The 17833-nt window shown below is 38.9% G+C and overlaps 2 protein-coding genes across 2 annotated transcripts; both read right to left on the bottom strand.

Annotated features, from left to right (window-relative positions):
* Positions 1–1236: 1236 nt before the first annotated feature.
* Positions 1237–11302, bottom strand: slc4a1a (solute carrier family 4 member 1a (Diego blood group)). Its single transcript, XM_079365647.1, has 21 exons — positions 11126–11302; positions 9869–9942; positions 9568–9623; positions 8645–8748; positions 8512–8558; positions 8242–8407; positions 8022–8157; positions 7848–7917; positions 7709–7751; positions 7422–7606; positions 6685–6892; positions 6240–6443; positions 5991–6139; positions 5706–5900; positions 5349–5594; positions 4329–4418; positions 3954–4120; positions 3621–3862; positions 3351–3520; positions 2329–2502; positions 1237–2235 (listed from the first exon to the last, which is right to left on the bottom strand). The coding sequence occupies exons 2-21, from the start codon at positions 9893–9895 to the stop codon at positions 2179–2181; spliced, it is 2736 nt and encodes a 911-aa protein (XP_079221773.1). The 5' UTR covers positions 9896–9942; positions 11126–11302; the 3' UTR covers positions 1237–2178.
* Positions 11303–15038: 3736 nt separating this feature from the next.
* On the bottom strand, positions 15039–16834 carry LOC306838865 (migration and invasion enhancer 1-like). Its single transcript, XM_079367262.1, has 4 exons — positions 16718–16834; positions 16381–16478; positions 16203–16279; positions 15039–15941 (listed from the first exon to the last, which is right to left on the bottom strand). Exons 1-4 carry the CDS (start codon positions 16744–16746, stop codon positions 15858–15860), a joined length of 288 nt encoding a protein of 95 aa, XP_079223388.1. The 5' UTR covers positions 16747–16834; the 3' UTR covers positions 15039–15857.
* Between the last annotated feature and the right edge of the window lie 999 nt (positions 16835–17833).

Genomic DNA, 17833 nt, shown 5'->3' with positions numbered 1-17833 from the left:
GGTCCTTCCCCCCCGCCTCCATCTCTCTCGTCGTCTCCCTCCACTCATCGCGCAGCAGCCCCTCTCTCTCCATCCAACCATTTCGCTACGCTGAGACATCCACATTTTCCGAAGTGGCACCGATGTATCTCAACCCAACCAAGTGCGATTTTTTGAACTCCACTCGGCCGAACTTGTTTGATCAACAGCCTAAGTTTACACTATATATATATATATATATATATATATATATATATATATATATATATATATTTATTTATTCCTGAAAGACTAACTAAACTAAAGTTTCGCCAGTTGTTTTCTAATTTAAGTGCATTTCGCACATCTCAAATAACTTTTAATTTATTAACTTTAAAATATATAATCTCTAATTTAGGCCTACATTAGGTTAAGCTTTCTCTTTTCATTGTCAAATCGCCTATAATGTCTTCAAAGCAGCCTTCATGCCCTTTTTTACATTGCTCGATTCCTCTTTTAGCAAATTGTAAGAGGCTCTTTGACAGCTTCAATTTGGCCCAGCATGTTTTTTCTTTTCAACTCCACCTTGTGTGTTTGTGGGCGGAACCCCCGACCATCCAATCCAGTCAGTCCGACTCAGGGAAAACAAATGACTTTCAGGCACTCAGCCTTGTAAAACGGTGCTGCGTTCCTGTGATGTCGGAATTGTTGGCATCGTTGGATGAGAGCGGACAACGTGTTGTCACTGTTTGTAAAAGTAAAGATCAAAAGTATTTCAACTGAATAAATACACTACATGTGATTAAATAATTTTGCATTAGTTACATGCTTTAAATTACACGATATTAAAACTGGAAACAATCCGTAACAAGTCTTAAATTATCTTAAAATACAAGTTCATTCATTATTTTATAACATGGTGGTGTAGCCTTTACAGGACATTTTTGAATTCCAAATAACCTTTCTTTGTATCTGCTTAATAAACATAATTAATACTTGCTCACTTTTGTATTTTTTTCTTTTTAATGTCCCTCTATTTATTTATTAATTCATACAATTATGTCTTCCAGTTCCGAAAAGTTTCACCACACTCAAGCAGAAAAATGAAGTCATGCAGTGACTGTCTTTTCAGATGCTATAATTTACTTGATTTGCATGAATGCAGCATTTAGCTGAGTGACAGCCGTTCAGTTTGCATTGGAGACTCCTATTAATTTGCAACATGAGTAAAATTATCTGGGGTTTTTTTATTTGCTAATGCAATAACAGACACAAACATAAAAGGTAGTTTTTATTTTAAATATCTAAAGCACGTACAGTGTTTGAGGCACACAAAGATATGCTGGAGAGGACAAAAGATGAATTTACAAATGAGTCTTTCCAGATAAAATTATTGGCACGACAATCAGCTTGAACACTTATATTCTATAATCCACTTCACTTAACAACTTTTGCGCATTCTTTTATGTAACCATGAAAGCAATTACACACATAAATAAACACAATTCTATACACATTCTAAACAGGTCAGCTGAACAGAAAAGATCAAGTTGTTCAGTATACCATACACAATATGCCAAATGAAGCAAACTAGAGCAACGTATTTCTAAACATGTTTTGAGAATAAACAAAGGCTTTTGTATATGGCAATGGCTTGTGTGAAGATCTGTGTGCATAACGGGCTCAATGGATAAAATGTTCTTATTTAAAGAAGTAAATATTAGATTACACGGAAAACTATTATCATAACATCACCAGAGCGACATCATCACTGCACTGCTAGTATAAATGCATTCTTACCACATACTGAAGGTGAATAATTCCCATTAAAAGGCATCAAGTGTTTGCCCTGCATGAGACTTTTCGTGCATGATAGAAAAAAAAAAGTAAATAAAACAGCAATTAGATATGGGGGAAGGGGAGACTAATTCCACAAAAAACAAGTTAGAATATGAGTATGATATGTGGAAAAGAAAACAGCCATAATAGTAGCTAAGAGACATAAAACAAACAAAAAACCTGATTCACCTGCAGAAAAATAAAATGAAAACTTGATATGAGAGGTATTTTTTCTTTAAAGGGAATGTATGATATAAAAAAACAGCTTTGAAATGTTTATGTTTTATAACATATTTAGCCAACAAGTTTTTTGAATTCAGTTGAAAGTTGGTAAATGAAAAATGAATGGTGTTAGTTTTGAGAATGGCGACTCATTGTAGTCTACACATCCTCTCCAGTCTCCTCCTCAAACACAACTTTGGCATCATCTGCATCCAGCTGTAAAACAAACCCATCCAGTTACAACAAACACCTCACCATCAAATTATGCCTTGCCGCTCTAAGCTTGACATGACACAAAGAGATACTTACACATTTCATCTCCAGGGTAGAGAAGACAGTGCCGGTCAAGACCATGCGCAAAGGGATGGTGAGAATGAGAACGAAAGGCAGAGCCAAAGAGAAGGCACTCATCTTCACCATCCAGAGGACGGCGAGGCACAAGAGCTGGATAAATGTGAAGAGGTGCATCCTCATTGTGCTCACCTGTAAACATGAGATCAGTACTGAGAGTTAGCAAACTAATAGAAAGCTAATAGCACATTAAGATGAACAGATAGCTAAATAACACTGGGATAACAGACAGAAGGATTGTAACAGACAAAAATACACTGAAGTGTAAAGAAAAAATGGAAAACAAGAATACTAACAGCCTAATTTGATTGTCTTGAGTATGAAATACAGAGCAGTCTTATGTAGCATTGATCAAGAGGCCAGAGCATTTATCTGAGGTCACTCTTGACACATTTCTTTACAAACTAACCACAAAGAGAATTAAAATTACCGAAGAGTGCAACAACAAGACAACAGAGAGATGTGGAAAAACGTCTCAGAGACAAAAAATACTACAGTGAGATGCAAAATGACAACTTCCCGAAGATGGAAAACTGGTCTAAAGAAACAAGATGAACCAAGACAGTATAAAGGAGTCACACAATAAGCAAAACAACCAAAAAAGAGAACAAAGAGACAATAACCGCTAAAAAGACACAAAAAGACAGACAGATGCATAAAACATGGGGACCAAAAGAGGAAAACAGGACCATAGGGAGATACATTGACCCCCTCTTTTGCTCAAGATGTCTCTGATAAACTTATTGCTAAAATGGACACAAAAAGCTTATAAAACAGATGATTTTTGAAAAGCCATTTTGTAAACTTAATTCCATATTCTCATCACAATTCCTTATAATGTCCCCTTTTCAGGTAATTCTATAAAGCAAAGGATCAATAAAGTGTGATAAATGCAAGTAGCTATGACGTTGCATTTCTTAAGGACTTATCTCCAGAGCTAAGGACCTTTTAAATGAATATTTTGGAAGAAGGTTGCATACCCTGGTGGCATAGGCGTCGCTTGGATGGTACTTCTTTGGCGTGATCAACAGAAGCATCCTGTCCCACATCTGGATTCCACTCAGAGAGGTGATACCCATGTAGAGGAAAATACCAAACAAGGCTGTCATGGGAATCATCTTGAGAATGGGCTCCATGTAGATAGAAACACCTGGAAGTCACAGAAAAAAAAAAATTGATTATGGAAAATAAGGATTTTTTTTCCGGACTCCTGTAGTGTCTGCATCAGCACTAAAGATGGCAGCACTTACCAACCATGATGGCCACAAGAATCCCACTGATCCTCTGCTCTAACACCTTTTCAATCTCTGGTTTTGGGCCCTTGGACATGACTGTGAGAGCATTGGCGTGAGTGACGGATCGCACAGTGGCAGCACTCAGCCAGGGCACCCCGAAAATAGAGGAGATGCCTCCCATGGTGACCAAGAGAAGCAGATCAAAATGGAAACCAGATCCTTTTACCATCTTCCTCTCAGGTTTGCTCACAATCAGCCTGGAAATTCACAGACAACATAGAAAGAAAACTTAACTTCGCAAGCAATAATAATGCACATTAAGGTGACATCATTTATTGAGTCACTCACGTGGTAATCTGGGACTCAAGGAAGATGAGAATGAAGACGAGCAGCGCCGGGACACAGCAGGCACCCATCATCCAAATAGGGAAAGGCTTCTTTTCTCCCATGGGGTTAATGAACCAACCTCTGACTTTGGGGTTTGTCACCTCAACACCTTTTGGCACAACCAGTTTCTACAAGGGGACAGGATAATATTTAATCAGTCTGTTTGTTGTTCAATAATTACAGAAAAACAAAAAAAGTAGGCATTTTTTTCTTGCAGAATAATTGAGAAACTGCGATCTACTTTATAGTTCAATGAAAGTGGAATGTAACCAAGAACATAAACTCCATTTCTTTTTTATGTGCAGGTTCAACATTTAGTCTAGTCAGTGCACTAACCTGAGTGTAAGCGTCCTCAATGCAGATGTCAACAGCAATCATGAAGAAAATAGCAATGGGGACACCGAAATCTCCAATCAAACGTCGCAGCTAGTGAAGAACAAACCAAAAACAGAAAAAAAATATGTTTTTTTTCAGTATCTGAATGTGGTGCACCAAATAACCATTTTTGTGATATACTGTATAAATGAAGTGGACCCAGGCTCTGGGTCTTGAAAGTGAAGCAGACGCATTGAACCTGCCTTCTTTTTAATGGCCAGAAGGGGGAAACTTCACTGGTCTCACTTAATCTATTACCTCAAAAAACATTATCCATTGGCAGCGCTCGCGTCACCATGTATGGAGGCTATAGTCCTCACGCGGGCGGCCCGGGTTCGACTCCAGCCTGAGGCCCTTTCCTGCATGTCATTTCCCACACTATCCACTGTCTCTCTCTCTCTCAATAAAGGCCGGAAAAAGCCCGAAAAAAATACTTTAAAAAAAACAAACCATTATCCATTAAGACTTTACACTTTTAACCTTTCATTTCTGTTTTCTTTGATAAATTGTGACTTCAATGTTGTATAGTTTGGTTCATCAGTACAATACACAGTAAAGTTTTAAGGGTGGTACTCCCCTGTGATTAAAAAGCTGTGACAAAGAACGAAAATAAAAAAGCCTTGTTCAGAGTTCAGTTGAAAGCCACTGTAAAACTGAGCTTTCACATTTTCAGCAAGAACATATTGTTTTAAGCCTGCGTTTTGGAGCCAAGTTTAGCATCCCAATAAAAATCAGAGTAACAAGGAATATTGAATACACTTTTCTAGTCAAGCCAGAAATCTGTTACATTATAGTATAATGTTTGCTAACCTCTAGCTACTTCTAAGCTACCCCTTCTTGTAACAATGTGGTACACTTTCTGAAATCCAAACATGGCACTAGCTGAAATGTCTTGCTTAAGCCTTCAAAACAGTGGACCACAGACTAGTATCCAACTACTTTTAACTAATCAATGCTGCAGACACTGAAAGACAAATTTACCGGTCCGGGGAAGTAATGACCAGTCTTGAAATGGCGGAGGAAGAACGCAATGGAGAAACAGCCAAACATCAAGCACATGGACAGCAGGGCAGTGTTGGGGTAGGCCCTCTCAATCTCCATCTCCTTAATGGTTACATTGCCATCTGGATGAATCTCAATGTGCTCCTTGACGACGGGGTGAAAGGGGTTGTCCATTGTGTCATTTAGATGGTCGTAATTCAGGACCAGAGGGTGGGTTTTGAAGATCTTAGCAAGAAGAGAAGAGAAGTCAACTTTAAGAAAGAACAAATGTGGACACTATGGTACATTAAAATGCTGTCTTTCTGTGAAATGAATGATGAGATAAAGTGAGGAAACCTTCATGAGCTTATTGAAGGTCTCATAGATGAAGATGAGTGAAATGAGGATGGAGAAGATTTCTTGAGTGAAGCGAGAGATGAATCTGACCAGGAAGCTGCCCTCCACAGCAACGATGATGACCACAATCACTATCAGCCACATCCCTACCCAGATACGACCCACAATGTACTCATAGCCATGGGACTTGCAGAACTACAGTATGGAATGAATGAAGGAAAGTTGGTTAGTGAAGAAAAAAATGCTTTCTAAAGAGGAGTCTAAACATCTGACAACTCAACATACAGCGTAAAAGGCTTCCTCAAACACCAGCAACGGTCCAGAGAAGCCAATGACAAGGACCGGCTGGGCGGCAATGAGACAGAAGATGACACCCTGGATGCTGGTAGAGACCATTAGCTCTGACACACCCATCATTTTCTCAGTCTTGTCAGCTGTGGACAGAAAGAGAATTATTTATCTAATCGAAGACCAATAAACTCCTGCAATTAAATGAACGTACGTCTGTCTATCTGAAACGTTTTTTCTTTTTACCCAGAAGCCCTCCGAAGGTGATAGCAGGGGACAGGGCTGCAAAGTAGATGAAGATGACTGCAGCGAGGACCTGTGGGTTCAGAGCATCTGTGTAGTCACTGATGTAATGGCGGTAACGGCGCCTTATATCCTTTATCATCCCTCCAAAAGGATAGCCTGTGCGGGCCAGAGGGTCCTCACGTGGCTCCTCTGGAGCCTTCTCAGCTGGACATTCACAAAAATCAAACATTATTGACATTAATATGGATGACTCTGTCTTTTTGCCACTGCTTTGAAGTACAGGTTGCATTATAGCCTAGCTGGATTGGAGAAGAACATTTTCTGTAGCCATACATATTAAACAATCAACATATGACTTACACCCTTGTGTGTTATGCTAAGCTAACCAGCTATTGGCTGTAGCTTTAAAGACTTAAACACTGTAAAGTGTGTACAGTGTGCTGACCTTTGATTCTGTCTCCGAAGGCGAGACGAGTGTCTGTGGGGCGGAGTCTGTCACGCAACATCTTTTGCTGGAAATCGATGATCGGTTCAAGCATTCCTTTATCCTGGATCTCAGTGGGGGGGATCACAATGCTGCAGTCCATGAAGTCAGCGATTGCATTGGTTAGATCTTTGTCAGTCTGTGCCAAGAAGGCCTCCAGACAGAACACCTGTAGATAAAAAAAAAACCTGATGATATAACCTACCATTAGGAAACAGGTGATGTGAGCATTTAAACAATTCTTTGCTGAAAGTTGAGTAAAATATTCCATTCCTAGCCTAGAATGTTATGTTTGCTTGTTTCTTTTATGGTAGCTGAAACATGTGTCTTTTTGTATTGTATACATCTATTAAAAGCTAGAAATCCACTGAATACTACCATGGACAAAAAACATTATCACTCCACTGCCTGAATGATGTAACTTTGTTTTTGTGTTACAGCATACAATAAGAAAGGTCTTTTTTGATGATGTTAATGCTAGCTAACCGACAATAATGTTTATTAGATGTTGAAGCAAATATTAGCTCTTGTGAATTTGCTATTGGCCCATAAAATCTGTGGTTTTTGATAACATTATATTTTTCGCTTGAAAAATTATAATCTTTAAATTAAGTTAAATATTTACAACATCCTTCAAAATGGCCACTATGTGAATCTTGTGGTCTCATATCTAAAGCTGAATTGCTCTTCTCTCTTACCCAGTCGGCCATCAGAGCACCCATAGAGCGGCCACTTTCACTGTAGTCTATGTTGCTCTGGCTTGGACCCACCAACACAAAGACAAAGCGAACAGGTACAGGTGACTCCAGGGATGAGTCCATCACCACAGAGTCTCTGAGTCTCACAAAGGCCACCACTGGTTTCTGCAGGATGTCCAGGACACCTATTGAAAACACAGACTTGATTATCTGCATCAAATGGGAACAATTGAACAAACCTTGAAAACATTGAACCAAATAACTGAATATAAATTATGTGAACATACCTGAGAGGACAATTGAGGCCTCCATGTTGTCAGAGGTGTCTCTCTGCAAAGAAAAATTACAGTTGCAACATTACAGTTAATGCAAAAGACATGAAATGATGAAAGTGGATTTTTTAAATTTTTTAAAAAATAATTATACCTTCTTGGTTACAGAAAAGGTCTGCATTTCAATGTCTCCAGAGGCGGTAACATCAGGCCCCGCAGACTGACTGGAAGGACAGATTACATGGCAATAAGGTATTATGAACATTTTAATACCTGACTGTCTAAGGGGGAAAAAAAACAGAGTTATTGTGGGTAGTGGTTGCAGTACCTGCGTCTCATGAGGAGAGCTCTCAGCAGCCCGTCCCGATCACTGGAACGGATCTCACCTTTGTCTAGAAGCTCATCGGCCACCTTCTCAGCCACAGCTGACAGGCTGCTGGCGTTCAGGTCAAAGATGACAGCACCTGAGAACATTTACGTTGGCTTTGAACTGGTCATCGTAATTTATTGGAAGTTGAAAACTAATTGTGAGTTTTTTTTAAGTTCACCTGTGCTCATGGCTTTGCGTAGCTGGATCAAACTCTTAAAGGTGAGATAGGAGACATGAGAAGGACCCCATTTTCCTGTGGCAGGGTTTAAATTCTCCTCGTAGCCCACCCATCGACTGGTCTCCTGCCAGGTGCTGCCCTGAAGCTCATTCAGCTCCACATAGGCCTTTGGTAGTACAATGATATCAGTTATTGAACATAGAATGATAATAATTGCTTATTGTCATTAGCAAATTAGCTAACTGATACGTTTTTAGAGTTTCCACTTACTTGGGCATCCCCTCTTGTTGTGGCATTTGTGTTTAGGTTCAAATAAGCTGAAATAAAGAGACATGGGATTTATTTTTGCACAGATTCAAAAGTCAATTGAACAACAGCTGCATAGTCTTTGGGAAAAACTTACCTTCTGAACTACTGGGGATTAAGATGGCCTCCATTGGTGGCTCATTCTCCTCCTCATCCTCCCTCGTCTCGAGGACAAAAAGGTCACTCTGGCCCGGTGGTATCCTATTTTGTGGATATATTAAAAAAAACAGAAGTATGACTAAACCACTAAAGGTAGAGGAATTTTCTTGTATTTACTCAATAGATGATGAACCTCGTAATTGTACAGAGCAATTAGTTTCAATTTCTCAATCTAAGGTGATAAAGTGATCCAGATCTCAGACTTCTATGAGTGCTGTTCTTTTCTTGGCCACAAGTGGGCGACATTGTTCAACCTATTTTTGTACATCATCATTGAACGCATATGTGCTCTATATTTAGACTTGGGTAATATTTACTTTCGTATATAAAGTACATACAAACATTTAAAAATTGGCTGATCTTTAACTTATTGATGGCCCTATAGCTGCTTTCATATCATTTTGAAGTTTTTTTTTGTTTTAAATGTTATGATTTGTAGTGTAGGCCTGCTTGTAAATATGAAAATAAATGTCTGTGAATCTTAATGTTTCCTAAAATATTACAAGTGAAAAGCAGTGTTTTCACTGTAAACTTGACTTTTAATATTGATTGATATATGTCTAAGGAGTAAACTCCTTAGAGGATCTTTAAAAAGTAGTCCGGGTAAACAGGTTAGCAAACAGTTACCTGTTGTACATGTAGCATGTAAATGTAGAGCACAAATTATTTATATTTAATAGGACTTCATCAGATGAATGTCCCCCTTTTTTTATCTCATGTTTGGACTCCACCTGCTCCTGAAGGAAATGTTTGACTTCTCTTTAGCTTCGTCTGTGATGGTGTTCAGTGGCTAGTTTGAGGCTACTGCTTAACTAATATATCAGTTCAAAGTATCACCCTAAAGAAGAGGGGAGGACTCACAGTCTCACTGGGGATGGGAAGGCTGAGTCATTTTCTTCATAGGACATTTCACTGCCCTAAACATGAGGAAGTTAAAAAGAAACAAGAACAGAACATTTAAGGAAATAGAGAAACAAATTGTATACTGAAATCAAGGTTCCCCTTTTACATAAGAACTGAAGAAGCTTTTTATAAGAATTACCTTTTCAAATTGCAATTTCCTTCAATATTACTATATATGATAGAATCTTTGTAATTGCAAATGTAAACTTCAAGATGAAAATGTTACTATGATGAAATTTCAAAGGCAAAGAACACCCACCTCCTCAAAGCTGAAATTGTTATCCATTACTGTAGATACCCGTTCTTTCTCTTTCAGCTACTTTTAAGCATTCCCTAAGACATTGATTTGAAAAAACAAAAACATCAAAACAAGTATTTTAAAATCCTGTGAAAAACAACCCAATAAAAGATAACATTTTACAAAGTGAACTCTATGTATACAGGTGAAACTACACCAACCAAAACACACAAATCAAATCCTATGAATACACAACATATTCCTTAGTAACTTAACAAAAATACTTTTACTCCATAGGTAACTAAGTTTTCTTTTACGATTGTTTGTCAGCCATTACAGAAACTTACAATGCCTGTTGGAGGGTTTTTTTAAGGCAACCTTGATAAAGATACCGCCATCTGCAAAGCCACGGCTCCGGACAGATAGGCGTTAGCTGTTGAGACTGTGAGCTTCGATGTATTTTAAAAATGATGCCCATACATGAAGAGCCTTATCTTGTGGTTACACCCTTCTCTTCTGTAGCAGTTTAGTGAAAAAACTTTAAATGCAGCCACCTTAATATATAGCAATACAAAACGGTAACATTTAAACAGGAATCAAGTTGTTGTACTTATTATTTAAATTTGTGAATTACATTTACATTTTGGAAAGAAAAAAAAAACTTTTTTGTTTTATTGTTACTCAAAATATTTCTTAGTCAATTTCATTAGCTGAGTTAAGGTTTCCAGTTGGGAAAGATAGACTTGTTGCAAAATCTTAAAAAGGAATTAGTCTTAGAAAATCATAGCAATGCATATATGGGCAGACAATTGAGAAACTCTTCTTAATGGTGAAAATTACTTTAATTCCATACTTTAACACTATGAAGAACTATAATTGAGCTTTAAATCACACTACACAGCTGAGAACGTTTCTTAAGTGCTTCAAAGGACCATTAACAGCTTTTACTATTACAGTATGAAAATTGCATCATGACCATGACCTAGAATGAGTAAAACCAGCTTTAAAAAATGCAAATCATGTTTGTATGTTCAGGTGATCATCATCTTTCAAAAAAACTATTTTAAGTAAAAGAATAAAAAACTTCAATGATTTAAAAAAAAAAAAAAAACAATTTGGAGAGAACTCCCGCTCTTATCTGAAATACATCACAGAGAGAAAATAGTAATCTTATGTAAGGATACGTTCAGATCTATTCAGCTTTTTTCTATTTTTTACTCAAAGCAGAGCCACAAAGTATAGTGAATGACAGCTGTCCAGAAGAGGCCACACCCTTACCTGCATGCAGGTACTCCCACCTGGTCTCCAGCAGTGGAAACAAGACGCTCTCTGCTCTGTCAGCCTACACGAGTCCACTGATAAAGTGAGCCAGGACAAACCAAACAAAAAAGACAATTTCAGAGAGCGAACTAGAAGAGCGGGAACACCCATAAAATAACTACGTCAACCCTAAGAAGCCCTGTACCCCACAACCCCTTCTGGTTGCTGAGCAACCAAGCTGGAGGGTGAAGGAGATAAGGCCTCTGTTATAGACAAGCTGCCCTATCCGACAAAGACACCTTGAGGCTGGGATATCCCAACCTCGCCCTTCCTCCCAGCATGCACCAGGTCCGAGCGAGGATAAGAGCGGTAAGAAGAAGCTGCAGGCCTGATTCCATCCTAACTGAGGGGCACGCAGGGGGTAAAGAGGGTACGGAAGGGGGCAACTTACATAAGCATAGGGAGATCATCTTAGTACGTCATCTTGTTTACGTGTTGGGGGTTCCCCTCTGACGAGCAGGGATGTTCCTCCGCAAATGATCATTTCAAAGAAAGATAAACACAATTAAAACATCTTGTTTCATTTCAGCCCTAAAGCTCCGGTGACATTGGATGCCAAGGTCAGCCATCTTCTGCCATGTACTCGAGCTCCAGGACAGTGGTCCAACCCCATCTGATAAAAGACACTGACACAAGAAACAGCACTTGTTAAAGAGAAAAATATATTGAAAGTTATTTGTCTCTCTGGGACAATCCATGTACAGCTACCACTTGACACATTGTCAGAATCTACTGAGACACTCGGTAGTGTACTATAATAACTTATTTACCACATGCATAAAAAGCAACTCTTATTGTTGGTTTCTTGGTTTGTAAGAGCTGGAGGTAAGATGTGTTTGAAGAGACTTGAGAAGCCAGTACACTGTGCCCACCTGTCAGTCAGGTCAGCTAAGTGCCTTATTATACTTCATAAAATCAGAATGGACAAGCTATCAAAAAATTCCTCCCCCCTACAGAGTGTGCTGATCGAGACATAAACTAATCTGACCTATTTCGTTTTTTGAACCCGGCTGTAAACATGGGGTTAGGACTAGGGTTCTGCTGTAAAAACTAGCTTGTTTGTGTATGTGACTTCCGGCGCTTCTGCTGCCAGCCTCAAGTGGACCCTCAACAAACAGCAGGATATGGATTTCTGCATTGACCTTGCATTTCAACCCCAGAGATTTCCATTTGTAATCGACACAGCTTACATCGAGTCCAGCCCGAGTATTAACAAAAAAAGGTACCAAGCACTACCCAAAATGTGGGGTTGGTGTGAACGCTCAAATGAACTCTGGCGTGGATCAAAGAACTGAACTCTGGTACCTTAAAAACAATGGTCTCTGGTCACCTCCAAGTGGACCAGAGTTTTGTTTTTCTCGTCATGTGTTCGCCTAAGTGAATTTAACAGTATACTCAGGACGTTAGAGGAATAAAAGCGTAGGTGACCTTATCAGTTATTTTATCCATTTATGTCATCAACTGTCACTTGAAAGTGTTGTTTACTGCACAGACTGTCTTAATTATCCTTAATAGTTCATTTGACTCCTTTAGAATACCCGATCCCTTTATCTATTTATCGTATTGATTCTTACTTGCATCTTTGTCTTTATGTTGTTGCAATGCCTGAATTTCCACTCAGGTGATCAATAAAGGATAATATTATCTTATCCAACATCTTGTTTTTTATAGATCATTTCTGCTTTTATGCCTTCATTAGACAGGAGATGTGGGGGACTACAAGCACTAAATAGCATCAGGGCTGGGAAATTAACCAATGACCAGTCCAGCTACTGTATACTGCAGCCTCTGTATATGAGACGTTTGCTCTACCAACTGAGCTAAGCAGTACCCCCATACCATTGTCTTACTTGATTGTGTCATTCTGGTATGTTTTTTTTAGGTAACTCTAATAACAAAGCATTCTTCTGTCTCTCCCTCTATTCCACTTTTTTACTCCATCCAGTTGCGGCACAAGGCTGTCCACCAATGAGCGGACTTTTGCTTGAGGTTTCTGCCTATTAATGCCCAGGCTCATTTGATAAATGAAGTTGATCTTTATAAGTATTATATCTGCTCTCATTTGCGGAATGTAATCACTTTGTGATATCGGATCTTAAATCATTTCAGTGTTGGGGGTCAAATGTGTTTTCATACTGAAAATGTGCAATGTTGTTTCATTGATGAAAAACCAACGCATGGTCCCCACTTGGCCCCCAGTGGAAATATATATAAATACTAGTCTACCTCAGAGTGAGACACAGTGGGCCCCAGCTATAGTGGTACAGTGGTGCACGCTTGTTATCACCAGTGCTGGAAGCTATCTGTTGTGTCCATGTGTCTTCACGCAGAACATGCAGACACTCCCAGTTTGCACACAGCCATTTTCATTCTGATCTTCATAGCTTTTTAATGCTAACCCAGAATTCAAAGACAGTTGTGATGTTTTGAAATCGTTTCTAAGAAAATTTGAGATAAAATCAAATCATTCCTTCCAAATTTGAGGCACGGTCAGGCACCTAAAATAATCTAGTTTTAAATGACATACCATATATATGTGTGTGTATGTATATATATATATATATATATATATATCCTATAAATGATCATGCATTTGGATAATTTGGGACACAGGCTTTTTAAGAGTAAGAAGTTGGAGGGACGTAAAAAGTCAAGAGCTTTCAACTAATTACACCTTTGTCATGAAAGCTGTATCACAATACGCTCAGCTCTTTTGTGGTTGGGGTGCAAAGAGCTCTATCAGCATTTGAACAAACATTTCTGATGTGGGTTATCATCGAGGACCAGAGCCAGCCCCACAGACCCACCTAGTTTTTTAATTTCCACTGGCCTGCGTAGAGTCTGCATAGTACAATTTGCAAATGCAGATTGAAGAGTTTGTATTGTAACCATATATAAAATACATGTTTAAAATATGTGAATATCATGTATTTGTGGATTTCTATTCCATATATATTTAATATAAGCAGAGCTCCTCACTCTGCCGCTTGCAGGCACAGGCGCTGCTTGTCAACAGACAAGGCAGTCAAGTGCTTGGGGCCCCTAAGGGCTCACAAACTGTTCTGTCTCCTCATTTAGCACAACAAAAAAAACCCTCTATGAAATCAACTTCTCTCTTCTTGAGCGAAGTGGGGATGCCGGAGGCCAAACATCGAATATGACAGTCTTAGTTGAATTTGGCGCCCCTCAGTGTATTTTAGTTGCAGTGCATTTAAAGATCAGCATGACATGGCTCTGAAAAATTAAGATTCCAATCTTATTTTTGACCGTTTCCTTAAAACTCAAATACTGTCTGTCAGACACTTTATTGTCTCCCAAATAAATAAACTAAGTTATGTTATATAGTTAGGAGTTCACACAAATTGTACAACAAGTGGGCATTAAAGTTGACTTGTATTCCAGTTTTTAGAATCTGAAATGCCCCCTCTTTCTCCGTCTCTCTGTGGGTGCAGAGAGGAACACAAGTATGTACATAAGTGGAACAATGCTTACGCAGACAACTGTTATTGAACAACTGTTGCCATGCAGGCTAACCAACATACCAGGAGGAACAAAACAAGCCTGTTTAATTTGTGTTAACCTCTAGCAGTTTGCTGAACAACATTGACAAGGGACCCAGTTTAATAACAACATTGGATGGTTGCCTCCCATAGGTGCAGCTCTTTATAGAAACTGCACAGTCACCACCACACCCTCAGCCCTAGGTGTGCAGGTTGTTTCTTTTAAACATGCCAATGGAGGGGGGGGAAAAAAGGTCTGTTCAGCAACACATGAGAAGATTTCTGAAAAAGAAAGTAACAGTACATGTGTTGGGTCTGTATATGTTGATGCAGATTTTCTCTAGTGGGTTAAGAAAAAAATACGAGAGTACTTAAACAAGCTGAACCTTTATTTGGAGTTTACAGTTTTGACATTTGAGAAAAAAAGTGCAGAGTATTTGTGGAAAATGAGCCGATCTTACAAGCCGTGAGCTGACAGACCAGTGGGTGGTGGTCTTCAGAATGCACTCATGAAGATCGATTGAGAACAAGTTTGAATTTTGCTAGTAGTGCAAAAGTTCACCATCTACTAATTATACGACAGAGCGTCACTTTGTAATGGAAGGGTTTGTACATACTCAGGGAAAAAAAAGAAATTTTGTTCAGTATGAATCTACAGATGCCACTATAAAAGAGTTTCCCTTCATGCTAAAAAAAGTATGTTGCACTACTTTACAATACCAGTGAACATGCAAATTAAACATGAGAAATAAAGAGAAAAAAAAAGCCAAAAACAGTCATACAGGCATTTAAAAAAAATCCAGGCAATGAGGTTGTATGATAATAAAGCAAGTGCCTTTAATACTCTTCTTGCAACAGCTTCTCCCAGTCTCCGTCCCTAAAAAGTAGGCAACTCCAGGCATGGATTCATCATACCCTAACCTTTAAGTTTACAGCTGGGGTAATCATTAACAGCCTGAAGCACCACGATGAGAATAGAGAGGGGAGCCAGAGGGCTGAGAAGAGTTTGATAATCTGCATCACACAAAGCAGCAAGTTGTCATATTGCATCTTTTTTGTTGTCGTACAAAGGTGTGGTGTCTATCCCTGACCGGTTCAGAGAACGGAGTTAGGCCAGAGGTGGTGTTGGCAGTGTACAGGTGCACAGTTTTGCGTAGATGCAGTCGATGGTAAAGGCAGGATAGAGATGTTTACATGATGACGCATGGCGCCTTGCTTTTGGAGATCTTTTGCATGGGTTTCCCAGCAAGGGCATTCTCCAAAGCATTTCTTATCTGTAGCAGGTAAGAAAGACACAAACATGACAATACACTTTAACTGAAGACTCTTGAAAAATGTGTTTTTAAATCAATAAACAGAGTAAAAATAAGTTTAAAGTAAAAAAAAAAAACACGTTCAAGAGGGATTTAAATGGGTCAAAGCACTGTCCAGTTTCATCTCATCAACAATGTTCTTCTCAGAGACCTTTCATTGTTTTGATATTTACATGTGATGAGCAGTTTAAATCATTTTTAAAAAGCCAGTAGGTGACTCACATCATCCTCGTAAGGGAAGCCACCCAACTCCATCTTGGAGAAGATCAGCTGCCCGTTAACTTGAATCTCAAAGCTGCCTGCAAAAATGGAATAAATATAAGAAGTTCACCTCCATGCTGACTTAATGATCTTTGCTAAATCACACAGTGGCTCCCTGCTCAGGTGTTGCATGACTTACCTGTTCTCCCCACAAAGCCTGACACCTCCGCTTCAGGAAACTCATCGGTGATACCCTTGGCGAGTTCCTTATAGCGGGGTTCGTACCCTCATCCACCACTGCATGGACACACAATTCATTTTTCAAAACTTATTATCACGTTACACTGAGCTCCTCAGAGTTAGTAGCAGTTTGCTTGCACTGCTTAGTTAGCCTAGCTATAAGCTAAACATGCTAACATTAGCTGTCAACAGTGGGTATCGCGTTGGTTTAAACTAGGTTAAATACACAAACTCGTAAAGGTAAGCTTGAAATATACAATAATAAAGATGTTACGTAAAATAAAGTATTCCCATACCAGTATTCAACTTTTACTATGACCCCCATTTTCGTTCCTGGCGTTGTTCGTCGGCAGATAAAATCGGCTCTGACTTACGCTGTGTGCGCGATGGTTTTATAACACCGAGCAGCTGAGCGGGGCGGAGACTGTGTGACAAAAAGGTGACGACAGCCTAAAAATAATCAGACCCGGAAACTAAAACAACGACGTTTATTATCAAATCTGAAGTAATAACGTAATTTGAGAGCAGACCCGTTGCCAGACCTTAGTCTGGGGGGGGGGGGGGGGGGGGGGGGGGGGGGGGGGGGTCTTAGTCTAAGATCGTATCTGATTATTTTGTTTGCCTTAAATATAATCTTTATGTTTATGTAATTCTAAATTAAGAGATTTTTTAATGAATCCAATTCAATAGAATTAGCCAGTTTTTAGTTGACGAGCACTTCATGTTATTTTGCGCCTTTTTTTGCTTTTGAATTCAGCAGCTATCGTCTGGTCACAAGACATAAAGAAAGTGCGAATAATTTAATTTGGTTGACAAAGGAGAGTATTTTTTTTTATAGCTACTGTAACGTTAATGACAACTTGTGGTTGTTTGCTGCGCGTAATATTTACAGTCTATTATGCTACATTACAAAACAAAATTAGCAAGTAAAGTAATCCAGAGAGACAGAGACACTGTTGAGGTAAATGATGCATGTTATGTTAATGTAGGCTATAGTGTGACGGTATTGCACCACGATATCAGAAAGATATCACGAGTATTTGCACTAAGAAAACAAAAAGCTTTATTTGAAAGATGCATTGAAAGCAATTGCTGTTAATCTATGGCCAATTTTCAACACTAAAATACTGTTCTGATCTAAAACAGTTAAGAACTGTAGTTTGCAATGCATTATGATGCTCACCCTGAAGCAAAGTGACAAAGGTCATAAACAGTATACTGATGTTTTAAATTACAGGAAACTACAGTATTTAAAAAAAGGGTGTTGCCTTGAGAGCTTGGAGCACCATCACTAGTGTGGTATGTTAGATTGTTTGTTTGTTGTTTCGAAAAATATGCTGCTGCTTATTATTCTCAGTTTTCTTTATTAAAATACCCAAAGCCATCAACTCCTGAATGGAGAATCTTTGGAG

Source organism: Symphodus melops (assembly GCF_947650265.1).
Source record: "Symphodus melops genome assembly, chromosome: 17".
In the NCBI taxonomy this organism is placed as follows: Eukaryota; Metazoa; Chordata; class Actinopteri; order Labriformes; family Labridae; genus Symphodus; species Symphodus melops.
The sequence above is the reverse complement of the archived record's forward strand: the minus strand, read 5'-3'. Positions and strand labels throughout refer to the sequence as shown.

What these genes read in the sequence shown, in the direction of transcription:
- slc4a1a (XM_079365647.1), bottom strand. Translation starts at nt 9,895, where the DNA reads ATGGATAACAATTTCAGCTTTGAGGAG. An exon ending in ACAATTTCAGCTTTGAGGAG is followed by an intron (nt 9,624 to 9,868) that starts GTGGGTGTTCTT and finishes CCTCATGTTTAG; the next exon opens with GGCAGTGAAATGTCCTATGA. An exon ending in TCTTGTGGCCATCATGGTTG is followed by an intron (nt 3,521 to 3,620) that starts GTAAGTGCTGCC and finishes TGTGACTTCCAG; the next exon opens with GTGTTTCTATCTACATGGAG.